The 22,953-nt window shown below is 40.6% G+C and overlaps 1 protein-coding gene across 1 annotated transcript in view; it reads right to left on the bottom strand.

Moving 5' to 3' along the window:
* The window catches only part of AK5 (adenylate kinase 5), a 332,857-nt gene that overhangs the window by 115,412 nt on the left and 194,492 nt on the right, over positions 1–22,953 (bottom strand). The window contains exons 7-8 of the mRNA XM_004369075.2: positions 22,081–22,171; positions 15,677–15,753 (exon numbers count right to left, since the gene is read on the bottom strand). Of these exons, the coding sequence (XP_004369132.1) occupies positions 15,677–15,753; positions 22,081–22,171 (168 nt within the window). The remainder of the gene's footprint in view (positions 1–15,676; positions 15,754–22,080; positions 22,172–22,953) is intronic.

The following is a 22,953-nucleotide window of genomic DNA, read 5'->3' as shown; positions in this document are numbered from 1 at the left end:
CAATGGCAACAGGTTTTTTTAAGTGTATTGTGTATATTATTTCATTTAATCCTCATAAAGCCCCCAGTTTTCGAGGAAACTTTAGCATAGAGAAGCTAAAGGCCACATAACTAATAATTAGCAGAATCAGAACTCAAATCCAGGAAGTCCGACCTTCCCATGCTCTTAACCACTGTGCACTGCTGTACACTTCTGGTTAATATGGAATTCATTCATACTGCAGTGTTAATAGCCAACAATAATTGAATATGTTCCTACCCCTCTGAGCAGGGCTAACTTTTTAAAGAAAACTAGGAATTCTTGATTTTTGACAGTACAATTTTTACTGGTCTGAATTTCAGGCTGAAAAGGATTATACAATCAGCAATGATTTAAGATGATGAGAATTTGATTCAGTTGTAGTTACATTTGGTTAAATGATATCAGTTAGTGAATGAAAAATTAAGAGACCGTCTAGTGACACAATAATATCAACCTGTCTCAGACTCCCTAGTTTTAGGTAGAGGCAGGCCAGTGGAGATGTTTAGATATTTGTGAAATGGTGGCGGTGGGAGATGTTTCTCTCTTTCTCTCTCTCCCTCTCTCTCTCCTCCCTGTCTCACTCACACACCCCTTGGCTTTTTCTTAAACAAGTAGACTCAGAGGTGGGAAGAAACTTAGGAGGACATAATTTCCCACCTCGTACAGAAATCTCTTTTTTTCTTTTTAAACATCCTTGAGGAATGGCTACCTACAATTTGTTTAAATATCTTCAGCGAGATATTCAACCAGAGAATAATAGTGAGAAAACTCCTTTGTACATTGACCTGAATTCCACCTCCGAAATTTCTATTCCTAGGGCCCAATTCTCTCTACAGTAATAGAGAAGTCTAACTCCCTCTTCAAATATAATATATTCCCTCACAGATAACAAAATGTTCATTGAACAGTTAATTATTGAGCACTTTTTACGGGCCAGATGCTGTGCAAGGTATTGGGAACAAAGCTGTGTATAAGACCACATAGTCTCACTTGTCATGGAGTTGACAGACCAGCTAGAACCTGGTTGATCTTCTTTCTCCATCAGACATTTCAGGATCCTTCAGCCAGTTCTTGTATGATACAGTTTCTAGATCCCTTAACACTCTAGACACCCTCCTTTGAAAGCACATCCTTATTCCTCTTTGCCATGTAAATCTGTTTTATTCCCTGTTCTCTGTTTATAGTTTACAGAATGTCAAACTCTTCCTCCTTCTTCCTTTGAATCTCTTGTTCATTCTGTTTATTGAACAAACATTTCTGAATTGCACTCCTACAATTGCACTCCTATAGTGTAAGAGGCATTGTCCCTGTACCTAGGTGTAATCTAATCGGGAGAACGACATGCACACAAATAGCCACACCCCATGTGAAAAGTACCATAATAGAAATAACAACAAGCACAGGTAAAAGTGAGGTCAGTCTGCCAAAAGCTTTCAGAAGGGTATTGGGGTCCCAAATAACTCTTTCTTTTCAGTATTTTATTATTTTGTTCCTCTCTGGGCTATTGCTTAATGAATTTTAAGGAGTCTGTTCAAGATCCTAAGTGGTAAAGCTGTTGTTCTTATACTGTATCTATAATGTGACCCTGATGCACACCTTTCTTGACTTTAAACCACGCGGTACCCCCTTGTTCTGTTCAAACAACTGCCTGTTGGTCTAAGTACAGGTTCCTCATGAGCACAATTAAGTGTTCTGGAATTTCCATTCTTTGCTATTTTATCCATAATTTGTTATGATCCACACAGTCGAATGCCTTTGCACAGTCAATAAAACACAATAAACATCTTTAGAATACTGAATATACCATGGACTGCCAGAAGAACGAACAAATCTGCCTTGGAAGAACTACAGCCAGAATGCTCATTAGAAGCAAGGATGGCAAGACTTCGTCTCACGTACTTTGGACATGTTATCAGGAGTGACCAGTCCCTGGAGAAGGACGTCATGCTTGGTAAAGTAGAGTCAGCAAAAAAGAGGAAACCCTCAACGAGATGGATTGGCACAGGGGCTGCAACAATGGGCTCAAATGTAGCAATGATTGTGAGGATGGCACAGGACTGGGCAGTGTTTCGTTCTGTTGTACACACGGTCACTATGAGTCGGAGTTGACTTGATGGCACCTAACTACCATTACTACTATCTTCTCTGTTGAAGAGAGAATGTGAGAAACTTACAGTAAATAATCATCATGATGAGAGTTTATATTTGTGTAACTACATGTATAGTCCTCTGCAGTTTATAGAACGCCTTGATAGGAATTAGCTCGTTAATCTTCATATTATTCTCTTCACTTTATGGGTTTATAAACTGAGGCTCAGAGAAGTAAGTGGATGTGACAACAGCACAAAGCCTCTAAGTGGCAAAACCAGAACTTAAACCCATCCAGACTCTAGGCCTGGGGGTCTTGACTTGCTTTAGCCACAACCACCATCACTAACAAAAACATGGATACAAACATGGATCCAATAGGATAATTAAAATAAGGACATACAGTGTGACCTTAAACTCCACAGAAAGGGAAAAATAATTTTATCATAGGTGAACAATGGTAGCTTCGCTTCTTGGCAACCAACTCCAAGGTGCAAAGGGCAACCTCATCACGTCCCTCTCCTACTGCTCACATTTAAGTTTGTGTAAGTGTGTGTCTGCTTTCAGATTTAGTTTTCAGGTTTTTGCACCCTGCCCCTTACTTCTGTAAATACATAATAATCCCAGAAGGTTATCTGGTTTCCCATTAACAACAGTTTCCTGTCTGTTAAGTCTCCACGACACATCGGATGATGGGTCATGCATGAGTTCTATTTCCTTTTCTTTATTAGGCAGTGATACTATTGTGTTATCCCAAATAGTTTCATTTTGCCTTCCAAATGACATGGCATTCAAGGTTATTCCGGTTAATAAGATGTTACAGGAGCCCATGAAATTAATTATAAAATCTATCTGACAAGAATAATAAGGTTTTTGAAAAGAGAAAAGCAAACAGCCTCTACTGATCAGCCCTTCATATGTTTTTACCCCTGGAGTATATCCTATTGCTCTGAAATAAAGAATTCTATCAGTTTTCATTTTCTTCTGCAAAGATTTCTCCTCTAGTCCTCTGGTGGGGCATGGCAGCCATGCATAGTGATGAGGCATTTAGTTTTATGCCTTCAGATTGTGGAAAGATATTGAACTCCTGGCTCGAAATTGGCAACCTATGTGATATAATGTCACTGTTTAATATTTAATATATACACTGAAAATATGAAGGACATCCCTGCCTTTGCAGTCAAGAATGGGGAAAATATATCCTTATTAATTCATGAGGTTTAAAAATGGGACCTGTCTTTCTTCTTACAGAATTCATCAGGCCCAACTCCCCATGGCCGATGGAGACAGCCAGGGAGGGTCGGCTGCCTCATCCTGCAGCAGGCATGTTTGTTTCAGTGTTTGGGGAAAGTCAGACTTACGTCCTTCTGACTCTGTCCCCCTCCAATGTTCCTGCCCTTATCCTTCCAATAGGCCACCAATGGCTTTCATCACCCAAAACGAGCACCTCCTGCAGAGCTGAGAGGCACTGTCTGACTTCAGCTGACTTCAGCTGGTCCTTCTAGGACTTGCTACGAAAATCTGACTTATCCATTAGAATAGCAGTCAGTGTGTGTGCTGCAACGTGCTAAGTCCCCAAATTACGTACGATCAGTGCTGTGTTACTGACATATACTGCCTTAGGAATGGTGCCATTTTACATAACCTTTACAAATACAACCTAACATATGTTTTGGCTAAATGTAATATTTCTTGATTTAGAAGCTGAATATCTCTATAGAAATTCAGTTAAAAAAATAAAAACGTAGCACAAAAAAAAAAAAAACTTCGTTATTTGTTTTGGCCTGGGAATGTGGTGTTATGATTTTATTCAGTAAGACTATTTCCATCCCTACAGTATCTCTGTCATAACATAGTGGACACAAAAGAAGTATATCATAGGGTCCTCCCCCTTGAGGACAGAAAGGAGAGGGAACATTTACTGGGTGGTCTACTGTGCTAGGTGCTGTCACATAAATTACCTCTTTTAATTCAAGTAGCTTGCAAATTATGTCTGTTGCTACAGGTGAAGAAATTCAGGCTTGAAAGAGGTTAAGTAACTTGCAACTTGTAAATGTGACACTGGATTTGAACCAGGCCTAACTGGCTTCAAACTCCATGCTGTTTCTCGTAATGGATGCATGTAGGAGACAATCAGAGTAACATGACTCAGTATATAATGAAGCACAGACTATAATCAAGTGCTAAGACTTACAGTATCAACCTCAAGTGCTTTAGGTGTTCAGTTGGGCAGGCAAGAAATAAATGTTTACTTTAAATATTAATAGAGAAGATGTCAAGGAAGACTAAGCAGATTCAAAATGATCCTTGCAGGATTGTTGGGATCAATGTTCTTTTTAATAAAGAGCTAGCTGTGACATAGGGTTATGTTTTTAAAGAAGTCATATGCATTTGCCCCCTCTGTCCACTTCCCTTTGTATCCTTAGTCCACCATCACTGATTCAATCCAGTTGTCACTGAGTGAGCACTGACTCATGGCAACCCCATGTGTGTTAGAATAGAACTGTACTCCATAGGGTTTTCAATGGCTGATTTTTCAGAAGTAGACTGCCAAGCTTTTCTTCCGAGATCCCTCTGTGTGGACTCAAACCACCAACCTTTTGATTAGTAGCTGAGTGTGTTAACCGTTTGCAGCACCCAGGGACTCCTTGCACCACCCAGGGACTATCACTGATGTTTAGGAAAACTCCATCACTGAGTGAACCAAACTACCAACCTCCTCTGTGACCCACTGGAAGTTCCACAGTGCTCTAGTGCCTCAAAGAGTGTGTGGCACCTAGGGGGAATACCCAAAAAGATTTGCTAAATGAATGATAAAAAAAATTAAAAGGATCGATTAGTCAAAGTAAATTTCCAGTCACTAACCTCATAAGCTCTCTCAGATTGCTTGACAATCGTACGGTATTTCCTTAGCTCACTCTCCCCTGGATTCCACAATTCAATCTTCCACTCTCTTCAAACCTCAGACTCTCAACAGATGGCTTTGCCTCTGGAAGTCATCTGACAGGAACTCATCAACTTCCCACCACTAAACATACAAACCCATACTCCATCCTATTCTAGTTTCCTCTGTTATAACCCACACGTGGTCCCTCTTCAGTTCTAAGGCAGTCTCTCTGCCTGTGCTTAGAACCCAGCCCTAATACATTCAGAGAAGCCTTCCTTTCTCTTGTGTATTCATTCTCCTTCTCCCTAACAAGCAGATCCTTCCTGTAAGTTTTCCACTGAAAACAGACAACCACACCCAATAGCTTTTTGTAAGGTTATCAATTTCCTCCACATTTCAATATTATTGTTGTTAGCTGCTGTCGAGTTGGCTACAGCTCATGGTGATCTTATTTTACAAGAGAACGAATTGTTGCCCACATCATTTTCATGATTGTTGGCATGTCTGAGTACATAGTTTTATCTGTTGTGTACTGCCTTCCAACCTAGGGGACTCATCTTCCAGCACTATATCCAACAATAGTCTGTTGTGAGCCATAGGGTTTTTACTGACTAATTTTTGGAAGTAGATCACCAGGCCTTTCTTCCTAATCTGTCTGAATCTGGAAGCTCTGCTGAAATCTGTTCACCATGGATGACCCTGCTGGTATTTGAAATACCACTGGCATAGCCTTCCGCATAATAGCAACAATGGTTATTTTCCAGTCCCCCTCTTCATCCTCTCAGCAATATTTGACATTCTCTCCTTCTTGAAATACTGTCTTCTTTGGCTTTTAGGACATCACATTCTACTGATGTTCTTTTCTCTCTAACAGTTTCTTCTACATTTTTTTTTTTTAGCCTCATCTTCCTCTACCCAGCCTTCACTTTCTTCAAGGCTCAGCCCTATACTCTCTTCTCTTCTCAATTCTGTTCTCTTTCTCTAAGTATCTCATCAACATTTACAGCTTCAAATCCTACCTACATTCAGAAGGCTCATAAATTTATTCCTCTAGTCCAGATCTTTCCTCTGAGCATCAGACTTGCATGTTTAATTGCATGCTTAAGTTTACTACTTGGGTGTGTCAAGTCACTTTGAACTCAGCATGTCTAAAATTACACTCATGCCCTTTCCTTACAGAACCGGTCTTTTCTTAGTGTTCTTTCTCAGTGAATGCCACCACCACCTACCAGCTGTACAAGTTAAAAACCCTGGAGCCATCTTCAATACCTCACTCCCCCTTCATTATTATATTCATTCCAACATGAAGTACTGTTTATTTTACCTCACAAGTATCTTTCAAATATGTCCCTTCTCCTCATCTCCTCCATCACTTCAGTTCAAGGTACCATCATCTCTTGTCTGGACCAAGCAGTCTCCCAACTGGTCTACCTAGACCCATTCTTACCTTCCTACAATGTGTTCTCCACATTGCAGCCAGAATGATCTTTATAAAAACATAAATATAATTATGTCAACACTCCTTCCCACCTCAACAAAAACTCTTCAAAGCTTCTCATTGCTCTTAGGATTAAGTCAAAACACCTAAACTCGTTTACAAAGCCCTACTCTCCAGGCTCTTCTCACACCATCTTCCCCCTTTACTCAGCACTCTAGCTACACTAGCCTTCTTTCAAAGGACATGCTCCTTCCTACTTATCCATCCTATTTCCTCTTTCTGAACATCCCCGACCTCCAACCCTTTGCTGTTCTCCCACCTCCTCACACATATGTGGTTTCCTCTAACTCGTCTTTCAGATCTCAACTCAAGCATCTCTTGTCTAGAAAAGTCTCTCCCACATCCCTGACCACACTGGCACATAGCACTGTGTACCTGTTATTCCAAGTATTTTCCACTGTTTTAATTTTATATTTATTTATGGGATCAGTTTATTACTGTAAACTCTATGATGGCGGGAACTATGTCTTCTTTTTCTTACCATTTTATCCCCAGCACCTATGTCTGGTACATAAAGTATTCTCAATATTCAAAAATGAATAAGTAAATTAATAAAGTCGAAGGCATGGGCATAGATGAAGCAGTTGTGTGTGAGAGAAGAGGTTGTAAGATGGAACTTGGGGAATACAACATTTTAAGGGGTGGACAGGGGAAGAAAAACCATGTTGGGGAGAGGGCTGTAGATGTGGCATAAGCCAAGGGAGCAAGAGATTTGAGAAGGCAGAAGCAGTCATCAGTGTCCTAGGCCTAAACATGGTAATGACTGGGAAACATTCTCCTGATTTGGCATCAATGAGATCACTTTTAAAGGCCTTTTAGGGGACAGAGTAGGCAGAAGCCAGTTTATAGGGTAGAATGGGAGGTAAGTATGTAGAAGCAGGGGAACTGACTTCTCTTTTACCAAGTTTGCTGTTGAAAGAAAGGGGAAAGGAAACACAGTATCCCACTTGGCCTTTCTGTGACACATGGCACTATCAACTGCCTTCTGGCACTATCAACTGCCTTCAAGCGGGGGTGGAGGTAGTAGAAAAAGACACTTCAAGGAAGAGAGCCTTGAGAAAGAAAGCACGACCAATTAATGGAGCAAGGTCCATTAATGAAGATGGGAGGGGTAGAATCGTGTGAGCCTGGAAACAGTATGCACACCTCCTCCTCTGAAGCTGGCTGAATGGACGCAGGTACAGACTAGCTCAGGGCTGTTATGGATTGAACTATGTCCCCAAAAGTGTGTATAAACTTGTCTAGGCCAGGATTCCCAGTATTGTGTGGTTGTCCTCCATTTTGTGATCTGATGAAATTATCCTATGTGTTGTAAATCCTAACCTCTTGATGTTAATGAGGCAGGATTAGAGGCAATCATGCTAACAAGGCAGGACACAATCTACAGGATTAGGGTGTATCTTGACTCAATCTCTTTTGAGATATAAAAGAGAGAAGTTACAGAGAAGAGAGGGACCTCATACCATGAAGCAAGAAGAGCCAAGAGCAGAGCACATTCTTTGGACCTGGGGTCCCTGTGCTGAGAAACTCCTAGACCCAGGGGAAGATTAATGCCAAGACCTTCCCCCAGAGCCAACAGAGAGAGAAAGCCTTCCCCTGGGGTTGGTGCCCTGAATTTGGACTTCTAGCCTCCTAGACTGTGAGAGAATAAACTTCTGTTTGTTAAAGCCATCCACTTGTGGTATTTCTGTTGAAGCAGCACTAGATAACTGAGATAACTGGATAACTAGATAATTGCAGTCCTGATGGCGTAGTGGGTTAAGAGTTCGGCTGCTAACCAAAAAGCTGACATTTCAAATCCACTAGCCACTCCTTGGAAACTCTATGGGGCAGTTCTACTCTGTCTTATAGGGTTGCTATGAGTTGGAACTGACTCGACAGCACCTAACAACAACAACGACAACAGATAACTAAGACGGGGCAGAGTGGAGGGAAGTCATGTGAACTTGGTCTGTGCCAGGAAACTTCTTTATTGCTAAAGGGAGACCCAAGTAGAGCTCAGTGATAGTAATTTAAGTGTATATTTAAAAGAAAAACCAACAAAATGTCATTAAGTGTTGTTTTATTGTCAACAACTGGGTGACAGAAGGAGGAAATGGCTCCAGATGACATGTTAATGAACACCCTGTGCTTTCTTTTCTATACTGACACTGCAAACATGCATTTACATGCAGGAGATGTGTCCAGCCTTTAGGTATGTTTTTCATGAAGTACAGGATACTCTTTTTTATTTTATGAAAGAAATAAGCCCATTGGGGAACAGACATTGTCTGTCCCTGTTTTCCAATATTACCCCTAGGGCCTATGAGAGTGTCTGACTGACAACAGGTGCTCATTCTACATTGGATGAACAAATGAATGAAGGATGGTCTCCTTAGGAATAACCCACTCCCACTCAGCCTGACCTCACTGCTCACTCATTACTCTTTGGTATGAGCTCTATTGGGGTGGGGTCCATGGCCTCTAAGCTCACCATTACTTTTTATCCCAGCACCCAGTGCAGAGCCTTGTACACAGTGATACACACTTGCAGAATGAATGACTGTTCCTGAGCTTCTGAGCTGAAACACTGCTAGTTTGGCCTGTCATCTTTATCAGTGTTCTACTTAGCCTTATAGGGAAAGTCACTAATGTTATATAGGGAGCAATTGTTTGTTCTCTGGATTAGCTGAAGCTGTGGAAGTGTGGCTTCAGGGTTTGAGAACCTGAGCTTTAGTTTTTCTGTGTTGAGAGGCATTTATGGTGAGCAAGAAAGTACACAGAGAAGAGAAACAGCAGGCATTTTCCTTGGTGTGGCCTTTGTCAACCTGGTGCCATTTTCAGATTCAGTGTGTGGGCTCAGCAGCTCTAAACACTCTGCTCAGACGACTGATTTACTGAGCATTTACTGAGCAGAAGAAGACGTGGCCTCTGTCAGCTACAGAAGGGCACCAAATCCTGAAAAGTTCAGTCTAAGTAACGTTTGGGAAGGGGTGGAAGGGGACTCACATTTATGGAGCATTTGTTCTGTACACGGAACTTTATGCTCCCTACCTCTCTTCGTTATTGCAGCAATACTTAAAAGTGGGGTTATCATCATCATTTTCTAGAAGAAGAAACTGAGACTCAAAGAGGTTAAGCAAGTTGCCAAAAAATGACACAGTAAGTAGAAGAACTAGAGTTCACTTTATAAGCTTTTAAAAGAAATGAATATTTACTGAGCGCGTGTCAGGCTGTGTGGCAAGCATTGAGGATACACGGTAGAACACAGTCTCTGCAACGCAAAAGAATATTACAATATGGGTCTCGTGGGCCTCCCGAGGAGGTGAACCTTACACGTAATGAGAGAAAGGTTTCCTCGAGGAGATACTTGGTCCTGATGGAGCATGAGTAGGGCTATCTGGAACAGGGGTGGTAGGGATGAGGAAGCTTCCATACAGAGGAAAGGGGTTGTGCAAAGCACAACCCATTTGGGGGGACTGCAAATGGCTCGATGTGATTGGAGCATGCAGTGTGTTTTGGATGACTTTGGAAGGGACGTAGAGCTTCAGATTCTGATTCAAAAGTTCTAATATATTATGCCAAGAGATTCTGATTTAATTCTGAAATCAATGAGGAGCCACTGAAGAGTTTTAAGGAGTGGAATGCCACGAATGGATTTGCTTTTTAGAAAGATCATTTTGGTGGATGAGGAGTTTGAGACAGGGAGACTGATAAGGAGGCTGTCTCCATGGTCCCAGGGAGCTGAGTAAGTGAGGCTGAAGGTGTGAACCAAGGCAGTGACGGTAGAGCTGGAGAGGGAAGGATGGATACCTGTACACCAGACTGACCAGATTCTTGATCAAACCGATGAAGGGAGGAAGAGAAAGGAAAGGCGCTAGTTTCCTGGGCAACTGGGAGGAGGATGGCATCATTCACAGAAATAAGGAAAATAGAAGGAAGAACAGATTTTGCGGGGGAAGATGGTGAACTCAGTTTTGGACATGTTGAATTTGAGATGCACGTGGGAAATGCAACTAGTGCTGGCTAGTAGGTAGATGTAAGCGACTGGAGCTCACCAGGGAGCTCTAAACTCCAAAAAAACCAAACTCGCTGCCGCCGAATCGATTCCAACTCATAGCGACCCTATAGCTCTAAGTGAAGCTTAAATCACAGCTGTGACTGAGCATCTCAGGAAGAACGTGTGCAGTGAGGAGAGAAGGGGCCGTGGCCAGGATCCTGGGGAGCACTCTTATTTAAATAATGTAGCAATGGAGAGGAGCTCAGCAAGGAAATCAAAGAAGAGTGACTCGAAAAGTAGGAGGAATGTTGGGAAAGAGAACACATGGAGGCAGAAGCTGCAGCATATGGTTAAGAGCAGCTTTGCGGCCTAGGCCGGCTCTATGCTCACCAAACCGATCTCCCCCTTCCTGGGCACATAAGCAAGCTCCACTTTCCAGCCTCCTTGCATTTAGGTAGAGCCATGTGACTTAGGGTCACCAATTGAATGTGAGAGGAAGCAACATGAGGTTAAGAGCAGTTGATCCTTCACACTCTTTTCCTTCTCATCCATGATCCCTTTGAAGTCACGTGTAAAAGGACCTCCAGAAGGAAAGCACTCAGATTTGAGTTTTATTTGTTATTGCAGCACAGCCTAGCCTATTTTTCCTAATCCTGGCACTGAAGGCAGACTGCCGTGTTTGAACCTTTGCTTTACTTCTTGCCAGCTGTGTGACCTTCAATAAATGGCTTAATTTCTCCGTGCCTCAGTTTCTACTTTATGTAGTTGTCCAAAGATAAAATGACGTAATGAGTGTGAGGCACTTGGAATAGTATTAAATACTCTAGAAATTCTGTCATCTTATGGAGAGGAGAATGTCAAGAACAGAGAAATGGTTATAGCAGAAGTTAGCAAACTATAGCCCACAGGTCAAATCTACACTGCTGCCTACTTTTGTACAGCTGAACATGAGTTTTACATTTGAAAATGATTAGAAAAAAATTACATCAAAATGATATGAAATTCACATTTTAGCATCCATAAATAAAGTTTTACTGGAATCCCAGTTAAACTAGCTGCTGTCAAGTCTATTCCAACTCATGGGAACCTCATGTATGTCAGGGCAGAACTGTGTTCCATTGAATTTTCAAGGTTGTGACCTTTTGGAAGCAGATTGCCAGGCCTTTCTTCTGAGGAGCTTTTGGGTAGGTTTGAACTGCCAATCTTACAGTTAACAACCAAGCACATTACCAGTTTGCGCTACCCAGATTCCTAACTAGACCACAGTCATGTTCATTTGTTCATGTATTGTTTATGGCTACTTCTGTGCTACAATGACAGAGCTGAGTAATGGCAACAGAGATACATGGTCCGAAAAGCCTAACATATTTACTACCTGGCCCTTTACAGAAAAAGTTTGCTGACCCCTGATTTACAATCTTAAACGCAACAAAAGGTCAAGAAAAATAAGAACTAAAAAGTGTTAACTAGAATTGGCCATGGCTTAGTAGTGAACTTGATAATGGTTTTATTGGAGTGATGAAAGTAGAAACTGGACTTTGAGAAGTCACTTCATTTCTATGAGTCTCAATTTTGTCATCTGTAAATTGCAGATAAACAGAGCTACCTTCTTGAGTTATTGTAAGGATTAGTGTTAATTTATGGAAACCATATGATCACATAATGATAAATGAAGAAAAGACTGAAGTTGTCAAGGATTTCATTTTATTTAGATCCACAATTAACACCCATGGAAGCAGCAGTTGAGAAATCAAATGATGCACTGCATTGGGCAAATCTGCTGCAAAAGACCTTTTTAATAAAAGTGTTGAAAGCAAAGATGTCACTTTAAGGACTAAGGTGCACCTGATCGAAGCCATGGTGTTTTCAGTCACCTCATATGCATGCGAAACCTGGACAGTGAATAAGGAAGACCAAAGAAGGATTGATGCATATGAATTATGATGTTGGCAAAGAATATTGAATATACCATGGACTGCCAGAAGAATGAACAAATCTCTGTTGGAAGAAGTACAGACAGAATGTGCCTTAGAAGCAAGGATGGCGAGACTTCATTTCACATGCTTTGGACATGTTCTCAGGAGGGACCACTCTCTGAGAGGGCCATCATGCTTGGTAAAGTAGAGGGTCAGTGAAAAAGAGGAAGACCCTTAAGGAGGTGGATTGACACAGTGGCTGCAACAATGGGTGCAAGCGTAAAATGATGATGAGGATGGCGCAGGCCTGGGCAGTGTTTTGTTCTGTTGTACACAGGGTCGTTATGAGTCAGAACCGACTTGATGGCACCTAACACAAACAATGGAAACCATAAAACACAGTGTCTGGCTCATAGTAGACGCTTAATAAGTGGAATCTTTTGCTTCATTTAATCTGCTGCTGCCCAAATTGTCATTCCTTTATAAGTAATCCTTTTTCATTTTTAATATTTTATTTTTGTCTTCCATGTTTTGATGTTTTACCTTATATGTTAAGTGTTTGCTCATGTCTACCTCGTTAATGAGGCCTATCCTAACCATGCTATTTATATTGTTATCTGTCCCCCACTCTAGCGTTTCTAATCCTTTTACCCTTTTTCTTTTTCTAATAGAGCTTTTCACCTCTGACATTCTAGGGAATTTACTGTTCTATTGTTTACTATCTGTCTCCACTACTAGAATGTAAACTCCTGAGGGCAGAAATCTTGATCTATTTTATACAATTATATATTCCAAGTACCTAAACAGTTACTGGCACATAGTAGGTGTTCAATCAATATTTGTTGAATGACTAAATGAAAATAGAATCAGTGAGGATTTTATTTTATCCTACTCAGGACTGGATGTACTCTTTTAATCTGGCTACTCATATTTTATCATCTCTGTAAAATTCTCAACCATTATCTGTTAGAACACAGTCTCTGCTCCACTCCCTCCATTCTCTCCTTTTGGAACTCCTTTTACAACATGTCAGCCCAAACATTCTATCCTCAACATTGCCTAAATTCTCCCTTATATTTGACATCTACTCAGCTCTCTGATCTATTCTAGGGTAATTTTCTCTGTTTTATCAGTAAGTCTCTTTCAAGCTGTGCCTAGTCTACTAGTCAACCTGGTAACTGAATCTTTATTTCAACAATAATTTTTTTTTGCATCTAGAATTTATATTTCTTCCCTTTTCCTTTCTGTTTCTTAACTTTCCATCTTTCCTGCACTTGTTTCATGGTTTCTAATCTTCTCTTTATCTCTTTGAATATTTTAAATATTCCTATTTTAAAGTCTTTTTCAGATTTTTTTGTTGTCTCTAATTCTTGGGATGCTAAGTCTTCCATTTATTTAATCAGCTGGCTTTGTGTTACAGTTCATTTCTTTGTGCAAATTGTAACTTTGGATTATGAGCCCACTTTTAACAGTGATTGTTTAGCACGTGCTTCTGCCAGGGACTTCAGAGTTAGCAACTGAAACTCCCCTTTAAAAACCCAAACCTATTGCTATTGAGTCGATTCCGACTCATAGCGACTCCATAGAACAGAGTAGAACTGCCCCATAGGGTTTCCAAGGAGCGCCTGCTGGATTCAAACTGCCGACCTTTTGGTTAGCAGCCAAGCTCTTAACCACTACGTCACCAGGGCTCTTGTCAGTGACTACATATTCAAATATACCATGATTCCATACAGCTAATAGTCAAAATGATCCAATTTGTCCTAGTACACTGAAACTCGTTGGTATCTTAATTGTAGGATATAAAGCATTTGGGATTGCCCAATATTTTCTGTGCACCTACTATGCTCCAGGTTATTTCATTTAATCCTTACACAATCTTATAGGTTAGTAGTCTATCCCAGTAACATCTATTAAACAGATGAGAAAACTGACACTCAGAAAGGTTAAGGAATTTGTCCAAGATCACATAGCTAATGAATGGTCTGCCTTTGGAAACTAGGATGGGAGGTAGTATAATGTGTGCATTAGGGAATGGACTGTAAGTTCACCTTCTCACTCTGATATTACTCGTGTAACTTTGGGCAAATTCTCTTTAAGTCTTAATTTCCTTATCTGTAAAATAGAGATAGGAGTCCTGGTGGCACAAATGGTTAAGTGCTCAGCTGCTAACTGAAAGGTTGGCAGTTCAAACCCACCCAGCAGTTTTCATGGGAAAAAGACCTGGCAACCTGCTTCCATAAAGACTGTAGCCAGGAAACCCTATGGGGCAGTTCTACTCTGTCACATGGGTTGCTATGAGTCACAACAGCAAACCTGTTGGCATAGAACAACAACAACAATATGGAGATAAGAATTCCTACCTTCTAGAGATGTGAAGAATTAGTAATATAATGATGAACATAAGAAATTTAGCCCAATGTTTAGCATATATTGAGTGCTTAATAAATGATATCAATTATTATAAATATGTGGTAGTTGTTATAGTCCTTGTCAATGTCTTCTTGTGCTGTGATATAAAGGAAGCAACTTCATGCTCATGAAACTAACTTCTGAATAGCCAGCCATTGCATTTGGACCCTGGTCATACCTGGTTGCTTTACTTGTGACATATATTGGTTAAAGACAGAAAAAACCCATGAGAGCATGTTCACTTGGCTTTCAGCCACTGCCGAAGAGGACAGGTGAGAGGTAGCAGGAAGTTTCAAACATTACCTTTTTTTTTTTAAAAAAAAAAAAAAAGCCTAATTAGAGAGTTGGATCGTTTGCCAGCTATTTTAGATCATTAAAATATAGCAGTAAGGAGAGTTCTTCTGTTGAAAGGAAAATGACCCAGATTCATTTCTTTGGTTTTATTCAAAGAGAAAATATATTTAACTTCTTAGCCATGTTCTCCTCGGTCATCAGTCCTTTTCAAAGGTCAGAAATAGAAAAGCAGAGAACTGACCTGAAGCTGATGCTCAGTAAATGCTACTGGCTTATTAGTACAAGAGCTAGAGACACAGTTAAATTCTTGGGCAACAGAACCTCATTTCTATCCCATGTGTCTTTCAATCCTAAACTTTTCCTTAATTAACTGCTATTTTGGATTTGTGGTTAAGGGAGGCCTAAAGAGCCAAAGTCAGGGAACGAAAACTGTAGGCTACTATCATTTATTATGGAAAATGTTATTAGTTATCTGTAAAAATTTCATAAAATGAAGTTTATAATTCTTTTTTTATAAAACATTTATGAAGGCTTGAATTAAAAAACATTCATATAGAGAAATATTTTTCAGTTTTAATTACCTGATCTTCATAATCAGATCCTGTATCAATGATCTCTCCAGTGTCCAACATCATGGATGGATCAAGGTCAACTGAACCTAAGATTAGGAAAGAAAAGATTAGCTGGTGGAGGCTGTCTGTGTAAGTTTCTAAAGCAAACTATCTCCCATGAGGTTTCCATATTGTCCTTATGATTAACTTCACAAACATTTCTAGACTCTCCATTTTCTAGGCACTGTGTTTGAGGCGAAGATAGGAAATGCAAAGATACTTTGGACACTCTCTCCACCCTGAAGAAGACACTCCTGTAGGGGAGACTGATTTGTCAATAGCTAGGTTCAGAAACTAAAAAGGAAGAGCTACTAATTCTGACCAGAAGTGGGGGTGATGGTGAAGTTGGGATTCTTCGCAGAACTAATCTATGAGCCAGAACTTTGAGGGTGAGTAAGAGTTGGCCAGGAGGACAAGAGGTTTCAGAGGGTTGAATAGGGACTGGTATAGAAGAAACACCATGAGCAAAGAACAGAATGGGAGAAGAGCAAGGTATTTCCAGAAATAAGAAATGTTGAGTTTTCCTAACCCATGAAAACTTGAGAAATATTTTCTTAAGCCTTTGGATCACTGTAGTCCCTAAGGTGAGAAAAAATCAGGGTAACTTAATATATTAATAGATTTTTCGCTAGGTAGTACAGGTTATGGTAAATTGCTTGCTCATTAATCCCCAAGGCTCAAACTTAAACTGGTAATTTTCATAATGGGGCTCCTGAAGCACAATTGATACATCATCCTCTTTTAATGACTCTTTCCTGCTGGGAGATATATATCCCCTGACTAACCAGAAAGACAGAATTCAGTGCTGCCCATAAAATGCTATGTTCTCTGTGCAGAAACAAACCGCCCCATATTTCATTGTAAACTTGGCCTTACTAAATTATTCTTGGTCAGAATATGCAATGAGGAATATTTAATGAAGATGGATTTTTTAAAAGTCAAGCATCTCACACACTTCTCAGATACAGACCTCCTCCAGAGATGTTGCTTTCATACTTTCCCCCCAAAAGAACATCAAAGTGTATCCTCACACAGTCTTTTCTCTTCTCCTATCCCTGTTTGCCAAACTGACCTAGTATTGGGCAGATTAACAAACTGATTAAGTACTAAGCACTAGTAACAGCATGGTTCATTGTGTTTGTAGCTTTAAAACGTTTTTAAAGAATGTTGAGTTTCAAAGTACAGATGCTTGACTCTTCAAACCACTTTGAAAACTTCAGTAACCCTAAAGTTGCCACGCAGGGTTATATAGGTGTTTACAGCCCAACGCTAAGTGATGCCGGTCACTCCTCAGAGCAGCCCTTGCCAATCCCACTGTTAGTAAGGTGGTTGCTAGAATGGAATAGGGAAGACTATGTACCAGGCTATCAACAGAGTGAGACTAGAGGGGTGATAAGAGAGACTTTAATTTTTATATATAATTTTTAAAGTAGTGGAATTATATGTAATTTTTAAATTTTTTTGCTTTTGGTATTCTTCAAATGGGAAGGTTTATAAGTTGTATCTTATGACCAAAATACTTTACTGTTCCCAAAGCCTAGATGAAGGTCAATTTGCATTTATGTATTGTGGGGTAGTAAAGACCTCAGAAATAAAATGTATATTTTCCCACAATAAAATCACAGACATTTTAGTACTAATATTTTGTAGAATCCCACCCCCTCATTTTAGAAAAGAGAAAAATGAGATGCAGAGAAATGAAATAACTTGGCCAAGGTCATGCAGAAAATGAATGGGATCGAAGACAGAACCTGTACCTCCCATTTCTTTTTCCAACACACCCTGCCGCCTCCAAATTCTAAGCAGAAGAAATCCAAATGGTTTTATAAATGATAGCTTTCACTACAGTACCCTACAGGAGAGGACTTGGAGGAGTATGCCTTCTAGTCTACATTTTGAGAAAACGAGCAGCGGTGACAGGCTGATGAGAGGCAGGTCACTGGATGGCTGCAGAAATGGAAGAATCCACAGTGGAATCAAGGCATCTCACTGCAGCATGTAACAATCAACGCTCCTTCCTAGGTGGCTGCTATTGACAGCATCACTAAAGGTAATGTCAGTTTTATTTAGCTTTCATTTTTTCCACATTATGGGTATTCTCTATCACTGACTAGTGGAAGTGGTGATAGGTACTTGGATTGAAATGATACCCTCATCTCAGCTGTATTTAGAGTGATTCATGTGGAGTGAGCATAGATTTGCTTTTAGTTCCTGTGCCCTACTTACTCTATTTCATTAGAAACTGGACTTTTGGTTGTTTTTAAAAAGTACAACATGAAGGGCTCTTAAACAACCCAGTTAACAGACATTACACATTAATATTTGAAATCAGAACAAGATTATTGGAAAACTGTTTTCAGTAATGGTAGAATAAAAAGATCTTTGTTAAAAGAAACACACACACACAATAAAACTGATGCTAATAAGGAAGAAGATATTCATTTTCTGAATAAAATGCTTTTAACAAAAATTTTATTGTATCATTAAGGGATGGAATTTCTTGAACCGTTGCTCTAGGCAACAGTATTAATATATCATAGGAGGCAATAGGGAAACAATATCATTATCAGCTCAGATAATGACTGAATAGCTTTCATTTTCTCTCAGAATTGGTTACTTGGTTTGCTGAAAATGGGACCTTTAGTAATAGTTCAGGGTTTGACACACAAAATAGGGAGGTAAATATAGACATATGTACACATTGTTGCCTCCTTTTGTTGGAAAGTTTAATGCATACAACACCTGCAATGATTTTGTTACTCAAAAGATACACCAAAAAGGGACAGTATATTTTGAAAAAGTGATAGTATGGCTTTCACTTTCCCCCTATTTAAAAATCTCTCAACTTCTTTTCAGATTCAAAAATATCCTTTCTGTAGATAATGAAGAAAGGTACCAAAAAGGTAGGAGCTGAAATATAGAACACCATAGAGAGTATTGCATCACTAGTTTTAGATGTGGCATGGTCTTTGGAAATATTATTTTCAGGTTGTCTCCTTAAATTTAATTGGGAGGATGACACAGATCAGCTTCACAGGGGCCAAAGGCTAACTGTATTGCTTTCTGGGACAATTTTACATACTTTTTTCCTCCCAGTAGGTTTTCAATCTAAAGTTTTAGGAAGATTCTCCTCTCACTTTCAGTACCAAATAAAGAGACACTCCCGCAATGCAGGGCTACTTGGGCAGGAAGGACATCTGTTTATAAATAAGGCTCTGGTAACATTTTATCTGCGCCTCTCTAAGGAAAGCAATCTTTGTTTTGTTGTGTCTCTTCCACTAAACTGTAAGCTGCTTGAGGGTAGGGCTGTATTTCATCTCCAAATCTGAGGACAAAACTGAGAAATTGTACGCTCGCAACAACTATATGGTCCATGACTAGGAGCCCTGGTGGTGCAGTGGTTTAAGTACTTGCTGCTAACCAAAAGGTCAGTGATTTGAACACCTCAGGAGAAAGAAACTGCAGTCTGCTTCCTCAAAGATTTACAGCCTTGGAAACCCTATGGGGCGGTTCCACCCTGTCCTATAGGGCATGAAAAAGAGTAAAAACATTTGTATTTTACCTTTGTAGATCTTGACCTCATTCATTTGCTCTAAAAAAAACCTGTTGCCATCCAGTCAATTTTGACTCACAGCAACCCTAAAGGACAGAGTAGAGTTGCTCCATAGGGTTTCCAAGGAGCGGCTGGTAGATTTGAACTGCCAGTCTTTTGGTTAGCTGAGCTCATTTGCTCTACAAACATTAAATACCTCCTAAGTGCCATACCTACATTCCTGAAAACCAAAAAACCCAAACACTTTGCCACTGAATCGATTTCAATTCATAGTGACCCTATAGGACTGAGTAGAACTGCCCTCTAGGGTTTGCATATGGGGCAGTTCTGCTCTGTCCTATAGGGTCTCTATGAGTAGGAATCAACTTGACAGCAATGGGTTTTTTTTTTTTTTTTTAAATCTTACAGAAGCAGACTGCCACATCTTTCTCCCACTGGTGGGTTCGAACCACCGACCTTTCAGTTAACAGCTTGTAACCACTGTGCCACCCATGAGCTGATCCGCAGAAGAAAGATATGGCAGTCTGCTGCTGTAGAGATTTACAGCCTTGGAAACTCTAAGGGGCAGTTCTACTCTGTCCTATATGGTCGCTATGAGTCAGAATAGACTTGACAGCAATGGGTTTGCTTTGGTATGGTGTTGTGTAAGACGTAGTCTTTCCCTGTGACCTCACTAATCCTCAGCAAAGATGCTAACTTATATACAGTCTTTCCAATCTGCCAGCCACATGCTTTATAAGCATAAACCACTTATCTTTCACAACCGTCTTGTAAGCTCAGTGCTATTATGATCCCCTTTTTATAGATGAGGAAACTGAGGCCCAGAGAAATTGAGAATGTGTCCAGATGGTTCTGCTGGAAGCATTAGTAGAGAGCTCCCTAGAGGAGGAGAAATTGAAGAAGGAATTTGAAGGGTGCCAGGGTGCAAGGGAATGGCCTATGAAAACAGGCTTGGAGGCACACAAATGCACACCATGCTCTGGAGCCAAAGAAAATCCAGTGTGGCTGTGATTTAATGTGTTCAGAGGAATGGCCCAGCTGGGAAATAAAGGCCTTAAGTGTCACCTCCTATGAGATAGGCACCGTGTAGGAGCTGGGAAACAGTGATTAAAACAACCAACCAACACACACTCTATGTCCTCATGAAGACTTGCTCTTTATTAAGGGAAATGGATTTTAAACAATCATATGCCTAATTATATTATTACAATTGTATAAATACCCTGAAGGAAAAGTACAGGGTACTATGCAAGGGTGTAATGGGTGGGCCTAATCTAGTCTAGGATGGAGTCTGAGAAAGCCATCTTGAGGAAATCACATTGAAACTGAGATACAAGGTAGGACCTGGCCAGGTGAAGGATGGGGCCTGGAGGTGGGAGAGTGGAGGGATGTAAAAGGGGACAAGCGGTCTAAGGAACAGGAAGAACAAGTGCAAATGGCCAGAGGCAGGCAGCGACCTGAGGCATTTAAGGAAGTGGAGGCTGGTGTGGGTGAGGAGAGAGAGGTGGGAGGTGATGCTGTCGAGGTGACAGGCCACTGTAGAAAAGCTAAGGATTTGGGGTTTTCTGCTATACTAAGGACACTGGTACCCAGCCTGCAGGAAAGTCACTGAAGGGTTTTGTCAGGGAAGCATGATGATCAGTGTTGCATTCTAGGAGGATCCCCATGTCAGCCACAGAGTTCATGAGGGATGGAGAGACCAGAGATGAGGTAAAAGGCTCCTGTAATAATGCAGGGAAGGAATAACAAAGGCTTCAGTGATGCAATGGGAATAGAGAAGGATTGGGTTTCCACGGTGTCCCTGAGAAATAATGATCTGGTGTGGGGCATCAGGGCAAGAACATTTTTGCCTGGCTCTCTGGAGAAAGGTCAGGGCGAGAGAAATAGAAATTTAACGCCATTCACATGGAGGTGATATCAGAGCTGTGGGGCAACTGAGATTCTGCAAAGAGAGAAAGTTTAGAGAGAAATGAGTGGAAGGACGGCACCCACGGTTGACAATTCACAGAGTGGAGGCCACAGGCATGTCTTGTTTAATTGAGTGAGTCAGCAACATTTACAAGCCAGAGATTTCACCTACAAATACAGGTTCTGTTTTATTTTGAAAGATAGGAAGATCCAACAACATAGGCCCATTCCTTAATGGCAACAATAGCCTGGCATTGCAATAGCCTGGCAGTTTGGAAAAAATGATAACTGAAATTTACTTTCTGGCTGCACCCTTCAGGGGAGAGATTATTTATTTCTAGTTTATCACAGACCCTCCAGTCTTACCCTATTCAGCAAGGACTGTTAGAATAGGTTTGTTTTAAGGACGCAGAACCCAGCTTGCAGGGGTTTCAGGAGGGGAAGAGAGCTACAAGAAATCTGAGAAAGCAGTAAGTACAGATTCCTTCATTCATAAGCTTGGGGGGCACAGAGAGGAAACAGTAGGCCCCTGGAAACCACTGCTATGGGCCAGTCCCGATGCATTCTACCAAGGCGACTTCAAGAGAATAAGTACATAGCACCTGCTCTCAGGCAGTTTACCATTAGTACAGAGGTCAGCACAGCCACATCACTACAGGACAAGACCACCTTGGAGAAGCACCATAGGAGAGGCGCAAAGAAAGTGCTGACGGGGTTTAAAGAAGGGCAGCTTAAATCAGCGCCTCCATTCTGCTGTAACAGCAAGCTGAGGATATCTAGCAGTTAGATATTTGTTGTTAGAGGTGTTTATTTTTAAAGCACATTCTAAATAAAATATTAACCATTTATACAAATCCCCAGAATTTGGCAGATGATCACGGTGTACTGTTGCCCAAAGAATACAGTGACTTACCTGCCTCAGCCTCTTTGTTAGGAAATAACTTGTTGTCAACTGCCACACTGATGTCATAGAACACCTCATCCTCATCTCGGTCTGCATCAAACTGGGGGAAATCAGAACAGACAATTTTGGAATATGAGAATATATAAATTAGTTCATTCCAAAATATAATGAGCATGCATTACACAGCGCATCTCTAATGAAGCAGGACAAGAAGAATTAAAGCATTCAAATCCTTAATCAGACATTTGGAGTGTTTTTAAAGTCCAGATCTCATATCAAATAGAGGAGGTGTGGTTAAGAAAACACATAGTATAGTATTTTCTTAATTTATAAATCACACTTTGGAAAAAAATGATAACTGAAATTTAATTTCTGGCTCTTAGTTTTTCTACTTAAAAGAAGAAATAAACTACCCCGAGAGCAGGGCCCCCGGACACCTTTTTGCTCAGTAATGAAGTCACTCCTGAGGTTCAACCTTCATCCAAAGATTAGACAGGCCCATAAAACAAAATAAGACTAAAAGGGGCACATCAGCCCAGGGGCAAGGACTAGAAAGCAGGAGGGGACAGGAAAGCTGGTGTCTTAGTCATCTAGTGCTGCTATTACAGACATACCACAAATGGATGGCTTTAACAAAGAGAAATTTATTTCTTCACAGTAAAGTAAGCTAAAAGTCCAAATTCGGGGCATCAGCTCCAGGGGAAGGCTTTCTCTCTCTGTTGGCCTTCTCATCAAACTTCCGCTGGACTAGGAGCTTCTCTGCACAGGGACCCCAGATCCAAAGGATACGCTCTGCTCTCGGCACTGCTTTCTTGGTGGTATGAGGTCCCCAATTCTCTGCTTGCTTTCCTTTCATCTCTTGTAAGATAAAAGGTGGTGCAG

Source organism: Trichechus manatus, unplaced genomic scaffold (assembly GCF_000243295.1).
Source record: "Trichechus manatus latirostris isolate Lorelei unplaced genomic scaffold, TriManLat1.0 scaffold00003, whole genome shotgun sequence".
Lineage (NCBI taxonomy): Eukaryota > Metazoa > Chordata > Mammalia > Sirenia > Trichechidae > Trichechus > Trichechus manatus.
This window is presented reverse-complemented; position numbering and strand designations above follow the sequence as displayed.